General features: G+C 39.4%; 1 protein-coding gene across 11 annotated transcripts in view; it reads right to left on the bottom strand.

Annotated features, from left to right (window-relative positions):
- Window positions 1–16,676, bottom strand: part of IWS1 (interacts with SUPT6H, CTD assembly factor 1) — a 51,959-nt gene that overhangs the window by 13,505 nt on the left and 21,778 nt on the right. For 8 of the 11 annotated variants that reach the window (XM_045479400.1, XM_045479394.1, XM_045479397.1 and 5 more), the window contains 8 exons: window positions 11,208–11,305; window positions 10,460–10,610; window positions 9,845–9,927; window positions 8,430–8,559; window positions 7,210–7,327; window positions 5,451–5,562; window positions 4,842–4,898; window positions 1,697–1,808 (listed from right to left, as the gene is read on the bottom strand). In XM_045479400.1, the coding sequence (XP_045335356.1) occupies window positions 1,697–1,808; window positions 4,842–4,898; window positions 5,451–5,562; window positions 7,210–7,327; window positions 8,430–8,559; window positions 9,845–9,927; window positions 10,460–10,610; window positions 11,208–11,305 (861 nt within the window). Of the gene's footprint in view, window positions 1–1,063; window positions 1,222–1,696; window positions 1,809–4,841; window positions 4,899–5,450; window positions 5,563–7,209; window positions 7,328–8,429; window positions 8,560–9,844; window positions 9,928–10,459; window positions 10,611–11,207; window positions 11,306–16,676 lie in introns of those variants that run through there. The other 3 variants (XR_006712771.1, XM_045479395.1, XM_045479402.1) reach the window with 2 other exon arrangements.

Below are 16,676 nucleotides of genomic sequence, written 5' to 3'. Positions count from 1 at the left end.
TTCAGCTTAAGTTTCCCTCTCCTCCTGCTGGTCACTTCTCTCTTCCCGCCTCTCTGTCACATACTGGGAGAGGAGGGCACATGCCCTTCAAAACACCGACAGGCTTCCAAAGAAGAGTGGCCACTGAGACTCTGTATTATAATTTCTTTGCCAGATTGTGGTTCTCAATTCTCAAAAGTAAGTATATTGGGGAGGAAAAACTACCAGGGAGAGGGATAGAAAGAGGGAAAGACAGTGAAAACCAGGTAACAGAAAGAGGGGTGGCTGAGGGAGAGAAGGGAAGTCAGGGGACATTTTTATGGGTAAAAGTACAAAAAAGGGGAGGGAAGTTAGGAAAGAGTTCTTGGCTCTGAAGCAGTAGTGCTCTTCTATCTTCCAGCTATTCTCAGTAAGAAAGGGTGTGCTTTGTTTTGACTGCAGCTGAACAGCAAAAACGAACGTGCACAGAGGTGAGTGTAGTCCGTGAAAAGAGCTGCCCAAGCAGGGGTCCCAGAGAAGTCACAAGAAGGCAACACACTCAGACTCTTCAGAGCACCCTGCCACAAGGCACTGCTGTTAACCTCAGAGCACAGCAGGGAGTGAGTCTGGCTGCAGGAACAGTCCCAACTCTTTCATTTCTGACCATCAATCAAATTTATCTCCTAAGTGTTCAGTGCAAGGCTTTATGCACTGGGCCCTCAAATGCACACAGATAATGTGGGAAAAAGCCACCTCCCTTCCACTAAGAAGCTACATTCACATTCACATGCCTGTAATGCAGACCGCTATGATCCTGGACCCTAAAAAAGCATTTTCAATAAAAATGGGTAAGAGGAAGACCAAATTCTCATCAGGGACTTAATTATATATGAATTCCTGGGGTACCAATAAAGGAAGGGACTTCCATATCCATTTCTAAACATTCAGTAGGACTCGAAAGTCACAAAGTGTTTGTTAAGTTCATTACTTCAGTAACTAAAAGTGGGCCAGGCCTTTTCTGGTTAAGAAAGCACACGCACACTTGTTTTCACTCTAGCTGCTGACAATTCAAGCCCATGCACAGAGCATGCTTCCTTGGGGATACCTCCCGGATACACTCTGGTAGGGCCAGGACTACAGGGGCATCCTGTTGCCTTCAATGCTGAACTTGACAGCACGGTGCACTTTGCTGAGTCGTTTCTGTTCTGCAAATCGCCTCTTATGCTTTTCCAATCGGCTTAGGCCCTTTTTAAGAATACCAGGCTAGAAAGAGTGGTTTGAATGGAGAATAAAAAGAGATTACTGAAGAGCAATGTAGATCACGGAGTAGTATTTACAATGATGACAGAGGAAGTATCTGCCCTAAATATTTCACAACAGAATTACTTAAAACAGCTGAAGAGAAAGGGCGGGGGGGTTGGGGGTGGGGAAGACTGCAGAAGCAGGGGAGTTGTTTCTCATGGCTCTAAAAAAATGACTGCATGAAAACACTCTAGGCTTCAAGATTCAGTTGAAACAAAGGGATTAATGAGAAGAAACTTCCTGGCTGGATAATGTTGCTTTAAGTCTGAAGTAAAGCTCACAAGCAATGAATGATCTGGCTAGCTAAGAGGCCAGAAAACAGCTCTCTTTAAATGAGATAAACCTAAGAGCTGTTAAGAGTTATTACACACGGAGTAAAAAGACAAAACAGTAACGTGCACTTGAGATCCAGGTTGCCATTTCCCTGCTTGCTTACCCTGGATGACTCCATTTCCACATTCCACTTAGGTCTGACAACGTAGTCCTTGTTTGAGGGCATGGGGACCCTCGCACGGGCACAGAATCCAGGATCTCCAGGTCTGAGAGCTCTGAGGACAGGAAGAAGAGCATGCTGTCATGCAGCACCCCCCACAGCTGGGCCCAGCTGATTTAACTGCACAGGTGCCTCAAACCTCTCTGCCTCCCCAGGTCACCCAAAGTGCCCTCTTTGCTGTCTTAAGCTGGCCTTGCTATCACTCACGTTTACTCTAAGAATTCTTCCACTTCCCTCCCAAAGCTGAATTCCTCTGCATTTTCAGGATTCCTTCTAGCCTCTCCTCAGCTTCACAATCAAGCCTCACTCCTTTCCAAGGTTGCTTCCCACACCAGAACCCTAAATTCCAATTCTCTGGTCTAGTGGAGCTCCTCATAGGTTCACTTGTCACGTGAAAACTCAAACAGCCAAAATGATCCCTCAAGATGGAGTATGCCTAAAGCAGTTTACATGGTTTTGTATATGCAATATAGTAATTTTTGTTTCTTGTCTTTAAAAGTTGAAATAATTATAGGTTTACATGTGGTTTAAGAAATAATACAGAAGGATCTAGTGTCTCTCCCAATGATAACAACATGCAAAACTATGCTACAAGAACACAACTGGGGCACCTGGGTGGCTCAGTTGGTTGGGCATCTGACTCTTGATCTTGGCCCAGGTCAAATCTCACAGGCATGAGATTGAGCCCTGCGCTGACGGCACAGAGCCTGTTTGGGATTCTCGCCCCCTCTCCCTGCCCCTCTCTCGCTTGCGTGCTCTCTCAAAATAAATACTTAAAAAAAAAAAAAAACCAACGACAAAAAAGAACACAACCCTTATTGATGTTGATACAGTCCACCAGTTTTTATTTACATTTTGCCATTTTTACTTATGCTTATTTGTATGTTAGTGTATTTACAATTTTATCACATGTGCGGGTTCATGTATTCACCACAAGGGACTGTCCTGGTACCCTTTTATAAAAACACATCCACCTCCCTACCCCATCTGCCCAGCCTCTAACCCCTGGTGACCACGAATCTACTCTTCATTTCTGTGATTTTTGCATTTCAACAATGTTATATAAATGGAATACACTATGTAATCTTTAGAAACTACCTTCATCCACTAAACATAACCCCCTTGAGGACCCATCCAAGTTGTTACATCTGTCAATATTTTGTTCCTTTAAATGCTGGGTGGTATTCTACAGTATGGATGTACCACAGCTTAACCACTCACTTCCTGAAGGACATCTGGGTTGTTTCCAGTTTTGACTATTATGAATAAAGCTGTTTGCTCATCTACGGGTTTCTGTGCAAACACAAGTGTTCATTTCTCTGGGAAAATGCCCAGGAGTTTGTAAGTGCTGGGTCATACTGGGTCATACCGTGGCTGCATGTTTAACTTTATAAGAAACTGCCAAACTGTTTCCCAGAGTAGCTGTATCATTTTACCCACAGCAATGTATGAGTTGAGCTACTTTCTCAGCAGCCTTGCCAGCATCTGATGGTGTGATGTACAGTTACTTTTTATGTACACATTTGAGACTAAATTAAGACTAGCATCCTTCAAAACTAAGGCCTATTTGTAAATGTCTGGGCATTCAAATCACTCAACTTTTAGGTAACTTTCCATCCCTAGGGGTAAATGGAGAATGGGTGTGGATAGGTTGGTGTGGGAGAGAAGGACAAAAAAATTCTAAATTGTTTCTATTCTCTTGTACAGAGTTTAATCTGGTTTTTTTTTTTTTTTTTTTTTTTAGTTTAATCTATTCTTAACATCAAGCTTCTACAATCTTCAAAAACGCGAATAAATTAAGTGGCTAGCCAAAGAAAATTCTCATAACCTATTACCCCCTGAAGCTGGCATCTGTCCCATCATCAAACCTATCCCTAAACCAACAACGCCAGCACCCTCCAGCCCCTCTCGCTCTCCTCTTGCAATCTGGGTGCTGCCTCACTGCCAATACTCACTGTACAAGCCCCTCTGCAGCATCTGCCAACTTCCCATGCCCCTTGCCACTGCCCCTTTCTAGCACGGCCTCCTCCCTTCCCTAGGGTCCTTTCCAACATGTACGACAAGTGTACTCACTTGCCTTCACTGGCTACACCGCTTTCCAAAGTGGCACAGTTTATGGTTTATTTTCTACCCTATACTTTCTTGATTCAACGAACTTGTCTGTGGAGATGACGATCAAACCTATTATGTCTCCAGCTCCAAATCCAAGTTTCAGACCCATGATATTTATAGGAATATCCATCCCATTAGGTATCTCACGTTAACTACACTCAATCCAGAACGCACCTATGTCCTCAAAATCTGTTCTTCCTCTCCGTTTCAGCAAATGGTTGTATCACTGTCTCAGTTACTTGCAGTAAAATTGTGGTTAGTGTCTTCAACTCTAGCCAAACTCACCACCCACAGGGTCACAAACTCTTGGCAATTCTGCCCCTGCTAATAATAAGTCTTCTAACCTTCTGCTTCCCCAATACCACCTTAGTTGAACTCTTTCACTGCCTTCAGTTCCTCTGCCTTCCAACCCACCCTACACCACGATGCCGGCAGCATCAGCACTCCAAATCCAATCTGACAATTTCCCGTCTCTGCTCACTTTCTACGGAATAACAAAGAGAAGTAAACATTCCTCACCTTCAGAATTTGGCCCACATCTACACTTCCAACCTTATCTTCCACCATCTCAGGCACCAGACTACTACCCAACCACTTCAGTCTACTTGCCATCCCTTAAATGGGCCTTGCACAATAACCCCATATCTTCATGTAAGCTCTGCCCTTTGCCTATAATCCCTCTACAGACATTTTTATGAGCATGGACTATCTTTAATTCAATTTTGTATTCCCACAGCTTAACAGAGTCTAGCACGGAGCAAGCAGCAACAAATCTTTACTGAATGAACTATTTCTCAATCTTCTATCCTCCAGAGTACCAGTGTATTTGGGGATATTCAATAAATGCTAAACTGAAAATCATCCCCCACCAAAGTGAACATAACATGGTCCCCTTTGGAATCTTTCTTAAAACAAAGCAGCAAGCAGAAGATTTTCTACATGAGGTCTAAGAAGAAAATACAATAAGAAAGCTTACTTTTCTTCTCCTGTCAGCACCTTTTCCAGGTCTCTTCGGGGTGTCTGGCCACCAGTGCTGTGAAAAAAGTAATCCATGAGATACCAGGAATGTCAGAATCATTTAACAAAAAAACAGCAAAGCCAACTTTTAGACCACAGGTAGTTCCCTTACACCGGATCTGGGATTACTTCTAATCTTGTGGAAGTACTACTCTTTTTAATGATCATTTGTATACCAGGTTTCATCATGGGTAAGTAGTAATTGCCATTTTTGTCACTTATAACCCTGCCATCCTGGATGCAACTATATCCGGTTTGTTGATACAAAATGAACCAGTAACAATTTTTCTCTAAGAATGTGAAAATGGGCCTGAGAAAGGGAAAGGTTTTTTTGTACAAGCAACCTTTGAAACTGTGGCAGATGCCACATTCCACCAGATGGAACCAAAAAAGGAGGGTGTGTGGGCCTTCATGGTAGAGTACCACATTTAAACTAAAAGGATGTGATCTACACAGACATATCAAGGTGACAGAAAAGACAAAATGCTATCATCTTGCAGAATTCTTATTGATCTTATTTACAAAACAACGGCATTACTGCAATAATATTTACTCCACTTACTCATACCTGTTCATTCTCCGTCGTTGAGGCATTTGTTCTAGATCTCTCTGCTCTCTTTCTTCTCTTGTCATACCTTTGTAGTTTGAGGTAAGACCAAATATGGGCCGAGACCATTCATCTGTCACAAGGAAAAATCGATTGTTTAGACCACAAAACAGCATTTCTGCTACCATTCCCTGAAACAATCACACCCCAGCGTGACGTAACATTCCAGGCATTTAGAATATTCTTTCCCTAAAGATACCGTTGTTTCAAGATCATTTCAGGATATATGCAGCACATAATACCAGTATAATCACCAGCTTCAGCTGATTCAGAAAATTCAGGGTAAAAAAGTCATTCTATAACCACCACAGAGGTTTACAAAAAGTAACACCTGACTCGCTCTGAGCATCATCACTAGCAGTGCTGACATTTCATTGCCTAATTTCTAACCATTTACTGAAAATAGAAAGTCTTCAAATTCTTCCATGTTCCTATTTTAACCAAAAACAAGTCAAATTGTCAAATGGTCTACATCTTCAAAAATTGCATTTTAATAGTGCTGTGTAGAGTCTAGATTTCATGAACTCTAAGAAAGCTGCTACAGGGACGTGACCATGAAGGAAACTACTACATGGCCACTGTTTAGTCATTGAAAAGTCCAGAAGTGCCAACTGACGTTTTTGTCCTCAACATAATGTTCCACTTAATACACTATCAAAACAAGCAGAAAACTTCACACACAGAAGATAGGTGTTACCAAGTAAGAAGGAAGCAGGGGGTCTCAGGGGGCCTATGTATCTTTACATACACAGACCCACCGACCCCACTACTGGATTCAGAATCACTGTTACAGTAAGTCATGGGTATCACTGGAAATACTCTGTTTCTCTAAGCAGAGGGCAAAATCAGAGTTGAGAACTAATGCATAAAAGTTCTCATACAATAGCGCACTACAAATTATTAACAAGATCAAAAATGTAACATTTCTCTGATTTATAACAAAAAATAAATTTCTCTCAAAAAGTTTTGATAATCTCAGAAGTTGAGGAGAAAAATAATTACTGTATTCACATAGAGGAGTAGTTATTTTTTGATATACCCTTGAAGTTGAAAACATTCCTTTCCAACACAGAGCACAGGAAGAGTTAAGGAGAACGATGAAAACACATGGTTTCATTCTTAAAACTGAAAGATTTCATAAATGATATGGTAACAGATTAGATGAATTTCATCCAGACTCCTGGATTTCTCTGGTATCATTAAATAGAACATGCAAAAGGCTTTGGAGATCATTATAAAAGTTAACAACAATAGCATTAGTGGCTAACATTTCTTGAGGACTTACTATGTGCTAAGCACCATGCTTTATATATATCCTCTCATGTAACTTTTACTTAAATGAATACATAATTATTTTACAGAGGAGGAAACCAAGGCTCAGAGCTTAAATCACTTGCCTAAGGATATGCAGTAAGGATCTGAACCCAGGTATGACTGACTCTAGGGCCTGTACACTAACCCCTCTCTATACATGCTCTTGATCCAGGCTTAGACAACTTTTCACTTGCTATCTTTAATATCGACAGCATACTTAAATCTGCTGAGAAACATTTTAAGTCTAAGGGTTAAAAAAAAACCTGGTACCTATAAGAAATTACCAAAAAATTTTCTATTCTACTTTATGAACTCATTTTAAATGAATCTTGACAAAAATATAGTTATATATACATGTCTTTCTGATATACACAAACACAACAAACAAAAAGCAAAATGTACATACTGATTAATTTCCCTGCCATATCCTTGTTGGACCTTGATTCCTTGGGGTGTTTATAGAGATACATCACTGCTCGTCCAATCCCACTATGCTTCAGGGTCTCCTGGCTCACACTAGGTAGCTGGGGAACATAAACACATACATACACATTAATCACTCAGAAGCTGGGAGTCCTGCCAATCTACTCTAGAGGACCTCCAAGGTCTGGTTCATTCACAATAGAGTAACAAAAAATCCATTTTCAGGATCTGCAGACATTGAACACAAAGATACTCTGTGTTCACATCAAAAGTTGAGAGTTCCGTATTATATTGAGCCAAAGTAAAACTTAATGTGAGAAAATGTAAACTAACCACACTCAGAGGTTAGTAGTTTAAAACAAGAGTCAATACAGGCCTCTGAATCAGTCTGAACCCAAGCATAGCCATCTGCTAGTTATGTGACCTTGGACAAGTCATTTAACTTCTCCGAGTCTTAATTTCCTCATCTGTAGAATGAAGACAATACACCTACCTTGCAGGTTTGTCGTGAGGAATAAATGAACCAAAACATGTATGAACACCTGGCACAAAGGAAGTTCCTTGGGAATTCCTTCAGAAGTTAAGCAGCCTGCCCAAGGTGTCACAGCCACATAAAGCAGCCCAGCTCAAGACTCACATGCAAGTTTATCTGACTGAAGTTGGTGCCTGTTCTACTTCAAGTGCCTCCCCAGAACATGTCCACTACTGTATGATTACTCTCAGATAAACAACCACGACTCCAAGATCTTTTTCTTTCAATTCTATAGTTACATAAAAAAATTTTTTTTTTTCAATGTTTATTTATTTTTGGGACAGAGAGAGACAGAGCATGAATGGGGGAGGTGCAGAGAGAGAGGGAGACACAGAATCAGAAACAGGCTCCAGGCTCCGAGCCATCAGCCCAGAGCCCGACGCGGGGCTCGAACTCACGGACAGCGAGATCGTGACCTGGCTGAAGTCGGACGCTTAACCGACTGCGCCACCCAGGCGCCCCTATAGTTACATAAAATTTTATAAGGCCTTCCTTTTTATGCTCATTTTATTTGATATGTTCCTACTAAACACATATAACATGAAACCCCTGTTCCGGCAGACTATGTCAGAGAGAATGTATAAGAACATACGGTAAAACACAGAGGTTGTGATTATACAAACCACAACAGACAATTAGAGGAGCATACAGTCAAATTATCCGCCTCTAACCTCTTGTAGAATCTTCAACAGCTCCTCTCGAATCTTTAGTGCTGGCAAACTCCTATCCGGTAGAGGGGAGAGCCATTCTTTGATGGCAGACATCACACCGCTGTCAATAAATGTTTCTTTAAGGTCTTGCCTGCAGTAATTAAAAAAAAAAGTCAAGTCTATGAACCTTGGTTGCACTGTAGCTTTCTCTGGATTTTCTTATATGTTTAGTGAAATTTCCAAAACCTACTTTATTTATTTATTTATTTATTTAACGCTTATTTATTTTTGAGACAGAGAGAGACAGAGCATGAACAGGGGAGGGGCAGAGAGAGAGAGGGAGACACAGAATCCGAAGCAGGCTCCAGGCTCTGAGCTGGCAGCACAGAGCCCAACGTGGGGCTCGAACTCACGGACTGTAAGATCATGACCTGAGCCGAAGTCGGAAGCTTAACCGACTGAGCCACCCAGGCGCCCCCAAAAACTACTTTTAAAGTTACTCATATACATTATTTCATCCTATTTCAAAAGCAGTATGAAATGTAGTTCCTACTTTAAAAACAGATTTGACAGGCAAAGATCATTTGTTAAAAACATGAATTATACAAGATGGGTTAATGTTGATATGAATGGTACAGACAGTAAGCTCCAATTATTACAACTGAAAAAAATAATAATAATGTTTAGAGATTCTCAAACTAGTTAGGTGATAGAACTGTGCTATTCTTTGCAGGACATCAAGGAGAATATTATTCTCTTAGCAGAAAAAAAAAAATCCCAAAGAAATACAAATATTTAAATTCCATTTTATGTACAGAATCAATTACTCTATTGACATATTATGACAATATTACATATATGAAATCTGCAACAGAAAACTGCTTCTTGGGATTAAGGTAGCAATTTTCTAGTGGAAAGTTCTAGCCTATGCTGTCAGCTATGGTTAGGTTCAAGGAGAAAACAAAGTGAGTCAGGAATATGAGTACACCAATGGAAGAGCCTCATGACAAGATCTACCAAAAAAAGGTCCTTATTCCAGAAGGACCAGTGACATACTTCATGATAATAACTGGTCATATAAGACTCTACAATATATGCTTCAAGTAGTCCCTCAGAATCTGCTCTGCTCTCTGCCACACCGGGAAAGGAGATGCAACTTTACCAGACTCAAGATAAGACGGTCTATAAAGAATGAAGGCAGTAGTTTATATGCTTTTCTTTCCTTAGTATCAGTTTGCCATTTTTCTGTTTGTATCAGGGAGCAAAGGTTAAAGATCTGTGAGGAAGTAACATGATTCAGGAGATTCTATTCATTACTATTTTTCTGTGAATTGATAGAAGACAGTCATTCTTTAACATCTCTAGAACACTGGTACATAGTTTGAATATTATTCCATTAAAAGGAAAAAAATTTTTCAAGAAAACACAATACTTACTTCTTAAGGTGCATGACCACAGTCGGCAATAATGTTAATTTTTTCAGTGCTGGCTTTTTTTGATTATTCAACTGTCTGTCTTCCTATCCAGGAAGAAAAAGATTTTTCAAACAGCAGTATTTATTGGCTTCACCCCTAGCATAGAGCCCAAGGCAGGGCTTGAATTCACGACCCTGAGATCAAGACCTGAGCTGAGATCAAGAGCTGGATGCTTTATCTGACTGAGCCACCCAGGTGCCCCCTAAACTTTAGGGGTAACAATTTTTTCTACAAGAAAGGATAATACGTTTTTGTAGAACCCCAAATTCTGTCAAACCTACAAAACTATCAGAGTAATTAGCTTTACCAATTACAAATTTAGGGGAACAATGTTACTGTTCTTGTTTACTTGGATGCTTTCTCCTATTTGAATTACAGAAAATTTCAAATTCTACCAACACGGAAAACAAGATAATATACTCCTATCAATACATTTATTTCAACAATTGAACACCCATGTTCAGTCTTATTTCAGCTACACGATCGCCAGATACTTCTTCCTTCCCTTCCCTGAAAAGGCCACACAACAAATCAAGTAAGGAAAGGCAAGAGGGGGCTGGCAGCGGTCCATCTCACCTCAGCAGCTTCATTCATCTTGACGATCATGGCACTCACTACGTCATCGGCGTCACTGATGAAAGTACCGCCATCACGGTTCCGTCTGCGCTTGCCGCTCATGCTCTTCTTCCGCTGCAACATCATCTCGAAATCCGACAGAAAGTCCATACTAAGCAGCAACACAAAATCAAGTGAAATACAAACCCCCTTTATACATATTTCCTTTTGTCACAGTTAATAACCACCAACTTTCTTAATTCTAACTCCATGAAATGCTGCTTTCTTCTAAAGCGCAAGTACTTATTAGAATTTGGCACCTTTCAAGATACCAGACTTCTCTGAACACAGATTCCAACCGTCTCACAAAAGTATGTGAAATTCAATCGACTAATATTTTGTAGCTAAAACTTTACCTTATTGCCCCTGGGATCCCAAAGTCAGCTTTTCTCTCAAAAAAAAAAAAAAAAAAAAAAAGTATTCTAATTATTAGGTTATTTTTCAGTAAGTCAAGAGCTTACTTGGTGAAGGTGACACCATATAACCCCACAAATCAAGACAGCTGAGCACAGGGCAAATGAAAAAAATAACAAGAGTAAACAGATTTTCAGACAGCACTGTATATAGAGAAGTAAAAGAAAAATGGAACAGGTTCTTTCCTACACTTAATAAGGAACCAAAATAAGAAAAAACAAAGTTTGATAGGTTCTAACCTTCATTTTTTAAGTTCTCTTTAACAAATTAAAAAAATAAAATAAAACAAACTTACTGTTTTCCTCTCTTTATGTTATCATCAGAATCTGAATCTTCTGCTTCTTTTACCTGGGTTTCACTTTTTTCCTCTTCCAAATCTTCTTGGTTAAAACCCTAAAGGCCAGGTAAATTTGCCAGGGTTATCACAACTTTTTTACAGATTTTCTTCTGTATAACTGCTCTTAAATGTTTTGCCTTTTTTTTTTTTTTTTTATGTTTTGCCTTTTTAAAGTAATACATTCACAAAGAACAAAAATTAAACAGGTATCAAAAAGCATATAGCAGGGGCGCCTGGGTGGCGCAGTCGGTTAAGCATCCGACTTCAGCCAGGTCACGATCTCGCGGTCCGTGAGTTCGAGCCCCGCGTCAGGCTCTGGGCTGATGGCTCGGAGCCTGGAGCCTGTTTCTGATTCTGTGTCTCCCTCTCTCTCTGCCCCTCCCCCGTTCATGCTCTGTCTCTCTCTGTCCCAAAAATAAATAAACGTTGAAAAAAAAAAAAAAAAAAAGCATATAGCAAAAAAACTGACTCCCACGCTAGACGGTAGTGTTACTAGTTTTCTTAGGTCTCCTTCCAGAAATAGCCTAAGCCTACACTGATATACCTATTTGTACACATATGTATTTACTATCTCCTTTTATTATATAAATGGCAGCATACTCTACACACTGGGTACAGTACAATGTTCTGCACTTTCCACATTTAACAACAGAATCTGGAGACCAATTCATATTGGCATAAAGCAGTCTCATTTTTAAGGCTTTACACTATTTCACCCTATGACTGCAACTATAATTTGTTTATACGTTTTGCCACTGACATTTAGGCGTATGTATTTGAAATTTTGTGAAATACCAAACTTTCCACTTTCCACAGAAGTTACACTAATTAATTCTCCTTCCAGCAAAGCATAAATACACCTGTTCCCCCAGCTTCTCACTACTACAGGTTATCAAATATTAATAGGTGCCAATATCTGGACTGAAAACTAAAAGGCATCTTTCTTTGCATGAATAAGGGTGAGCCTTTTTTTTCCATGTTTAAAAGCCATTTGTAATTCTTTCTCTATGGAACTCCCAATATCCTATGTCCATTTCCTGTTGGAGCTTTGTCTTATTGGTATGGAAAGGCTCTTTAAAAATTAGGGAAATTAGCGCCTGGGTGGCTCAGTCCGTTAACCATCTGACTTAGCTCAGATTATGATCTCACGGTTTGTGAGTTTGAACCTCAGGTTGGGCTCGGTGCTGATAGCGCAGAGCCTGGAGCCTGCTTCAAAATCTCTGTGTCCTTCTCTCTCTCTCTCTGCACCTTCCCCACTTGTGCTCTGTCTTTGTCTCTCTCTCTCTCTCTCAAAAATAAACATTAAAAAAAATAATAAAATAAAATAAAAATTATGGAAATTAGCCCTCTGTAAATGACAGGGACAGCACAATCCTCACATTTGCAGTTTTGTTTTGTTTATGGTAATGTTTTCCAGGCATAGTATTTTATTTTTATGGTCAGTCTTTTCTTTATAGCTTCTAAATTTCACGTCATACTTAGAAAGACCTTTCCAATGGTTCACCTAGTATGCTGTTTTTCTCACTGAACTCAACCTATAACCAAGCTGATCGTTAACTCTCCAAACTAGAGAAACACATCTTATTCTTGTAAAATGCTGCTTAACTGAGTATGAGCTCCACAAGAGCAATGTCCACACAATCTGGCAAACAGGTTCCCAAATATTTGTTGAATGAATTCTTCCTATTTTCCTTAGCTTCACTCTGCTATCCTGCTACCATCTTAGACTCTAAATTCATCTAGTTTCACTCTCTTGCTTTAGTAATTAATGATGTTTCAATGCAAGACCTGTTTAACAAACATGTCTTTTTTCTTTAATCTTTTTTTTTTTTTTGAGCGAGAGACTGTGAGTAGAGGAGAGGGGTAGTGGGAGAGAGAGAGAATCTTTTAAGCAGGTTCCATGCTCAGCATGGAGCCCAATGTAGGGCTCGATCCCATGACCCTAGGATCATGATCCAAGCTGAAATCCAGAGTCCTATGCTCAAAACCAACTGAGCCACTCAGGCAGCCTGACAAGGACATCTTAAATTTCTGGGTGGCAAGGATATTTTGTTTCATTTTGTAATGAAGTTCCAATTTCATTGCTTTGTACTCAGAAAACATTGGCTATACTTTGTAATTTTTGCAAAAGCTTGGTTTAAAATTTATATGGGAATGGGAAAAAGTAAAAGCCAAGGCAATCCTGAGGAATAACAAGCTTAGAGGACATATACAACCAAATATCAGCAGTTCTATATTAACAATACAAGGATAAAGAGACCAAGAGAATAGAGAAGATACTGCTGAGACAGACTGGAAATCATAGACACTACATGTAATGACAAAGATAGCACTACAGAGGAGCAGGAAAGGATGATCTGGGTCAACTGGATATTCCAAATGGGGGGGGGGGATATACCTTGACTTTTTTCTTTTTTAAAACATTTTATTTATTTATTTATTAAAAAAAAATTTTTTTTTTCAACGTTTTTTTATTTATTTTTGGGACAGAGAGAGACAGAGCATGAACGGGGGAGGGGCAGAGAGAGAGAGGGAGACACAGAATCGGAAACAGGCTCCAGGCTCTGAGCCATCAGCCCAGAGCCTGACGCGGGGCTGGAACTCCCAGACCGCGAGATCGTGACCTGGCTGAAGTCGGACGCTTAACCGACTGCGCCACCCAGGCGCCCCTAAAAAAAATTTTTTTAACGTTTATTTATTATTAAGAGATAGACACAGAGCATGAGCAGGAGAGGGGTAGAGAGAGGGGGAAACACAGAATCTGAAGCAGGCTCCAGGCTCTGAGCTGTCAGCACAGAGCCCAACACGGGGCTCAAACTCACAAACAGCGAGATCATGACCCAAGCCGAAGTCAGTCGCTTAACCAACTGAGCCACCCAGGTGCCCCTAAAACATTTTATTTTTAAGTAATCTCTATATACAACATGGGGCTCAAACTTACGATCCCGAGATTAAGAGTCGCATGCTCCACAGACTGAGCCAGCCAGGGACCCCTTGACTTCTATCTCATACACACCCATTATCCATTACAGGTGAATTGTACAACTAAATGTGAAAGGTTAAAACAAGTTTCTAGAGAATAATTCAAAGAGAGTATCTTTACGACCTTAGGGATAAGCAAAACTTTGTTGGAATTCAAAAAGTTTCACCATAAAGGAAAAGACATGCAAAGTTGATTTATATTAAAATTAAAAACTTGTTCATCAAAAGACTCCATTAAGGATGTGAAAAGGCAAGACAAAGAATAGGAAATAATTTTAACTTTTACAATCATCAATCTTTTATATTTGTATTCATATCCAGGTTACATAAAAAGACACTCTTCTGTGGCTTTTTGGTCTGCTTGTTCTATTGGCTACATTCCACTCAGAAAACAGATTTGTGTATTTCTCTTTGCAGCTGTCAACTTTTGTTGTGTACATACATTTCAGCCGTCGTAGCATATATACACAATTTTAAAAACTTTTTATTATAAAGTGACCCTCTTTATCTCAAATGTTTTTCTGCCTTGATCAAGGTCTGTCTGTCTGATATCCATATCCTGTGCCAGTTTTCTTCTGATTAGTGTTCATAGAGTATCTTTTTCCATTCTTTTATTTTCAACTTTTATCTTCTGTTTCATATGAATCTTGAAATGAGTATATAGCTATTTTGTAAAATCGAGTCTGACCATCTCTGTGCTTTAATTGGAGCACTTGATACATTTCAACTGAATATAATCAGAGATGTTATCAAAGCTTAAATCTGCTACCTTTACCATATACTACTTTCCAATCGTCCCCTGTTCTATACCTCTTTTTTTTTTTTTTTTTTTCTCTTGCCTTCTTTTGGATTAGCTTTTACTATTCCATCTTTTCCTCCTTAGGTTGGAGGCTACACATTCTATTAGTCGTCTTAGTGGTTGCTTCAGAGATTACAATGCAAAGTCTACTGACATCCTTTTACATATCTGTAAAGACCATGTCCATTCCCAATTTGTTACTGGTGTCACACGTTTGAAATTTTACACATATTTTAATCTACACTAGACAGGACTTTTTTTTGTAGCATCAATACTCATTTAGATTTACCCACATACTTTTGTTGCTTTTTTTCTCCCTGAGTCCTTGACCTTCCACCTGAGATTTTCTGCCTTTCCTAATCTCCTTCCATTGGTATACTGGTAAGATGAACTAGGAGGGAATCTTCATTCCTGACAAATATTTTTGCTGACTATAACAGAACACTGAGTTTGAAATTATTGGATTCTACTGTTTCTACTAAGAAGTCAGCTGTTACAGTCTAATCTTTGCCTCTCTGAATGTAATATTTTCCTCCTCTGGCTACTTTTAATATTTCCCAGTCTTTTTTGGTTTCTTGCAATTCTACTATGATGTATTTAGGTGTAGGTTTCATCATATCATTGCATTTATCCTGCTCATAATTTGTACTTCTAGAATCTCTAGCTTTATGTATCATTTCCTTTACTGCTTCTGCCACATACATTTTTTTCCTCTTCTAAGATTCAACCTATGTTAAACCTTCTCATGTATACTTTACATTTTATTCTTTTACATATCTTACTTCTTCATTCTAAATAGCTCCTTCTAACCTATCATCCATTAGTTCACTCCTTTTCGAATAAATCTAATCTGTTGTTAAACTCATCCATGGAATTAATTTCAGTTACTGTAATTTTACAGTTTCAGAATTTCTACTCAGTTCTCATTGTTTGCTCTGACAAAATTTCTTACCTTTTACCTCCCTGAAGAGCTTTTTTTTAAAGCAACATCTAAAATTCTTATTATCTAGAGCCTCAAGGTCTATTTCTATTGTCTGATGTCACCATTGTTTCTTTTTAACTTATTGACAATTAGGTACCACACTGCATATCTGATAAACTACAGAAATAATGAGGCCTGTGATGATACTACCTTTGTCCTGAAGGGATTTGTTTACATATGTCAGGTGCCTGAGAGCATTAGGCAAGAGTTAAGAGCATGAGGTTTTCAAGGGTCTCCTAATCTCAGCAGGCTCTGACCTCCAAATACTGTCTCTTGAGCCCAGAAACTGTCAAAAATATGACCAACCTCGGGGCACCTGGGTGGCTCAGTTGGTTAAACATCCGACTTCGGCTCAGATCATGATTTCACGATTCATGAGTTTGAGGACCACAATGGGCTCTTTGCTGACAGTTCAGAGCCTGGAGCCTGCTTCAGATTCTGTGTCTCCTTCTCTCTCTGCCCCTTGCTACTCTCTCTCTCTCAAATATAAACAAACATTAAAAAAAAAATTCTTTTTAAAATATGACTAGCCTCTCAGCATGAACAGGCAAACATCCCAGAAAAAGCATTTTAAATGCTAAGCTTATCTCTTTTCTTTTTTAACTGTTCATTTTTAAAATTATTTTTTGTTATTTTTTTATTCTCAAGTTAGTTAACATACAGT

Source organism: Leopardus geoffroyi, chromosome C1, assembly GCF_018350155.1.
Source record: "Leopardus geoffroyi isolate Oge1 chromosome C1, O.geoffroyi_Oge1_pat1.0, whole genome shotgun sequence".
Lineage (NCBI taxonomy): Eukaryota > Metazoa > Chordata > Mammalia > Carnivora > Felidae > Leopardus > Leopardus geoffroyi.
The sequence above is the reverse complement of the archived record's forward strand: the minus strand, read 5'-3'. Positions and strand labels throughout refer to the sequence as shown.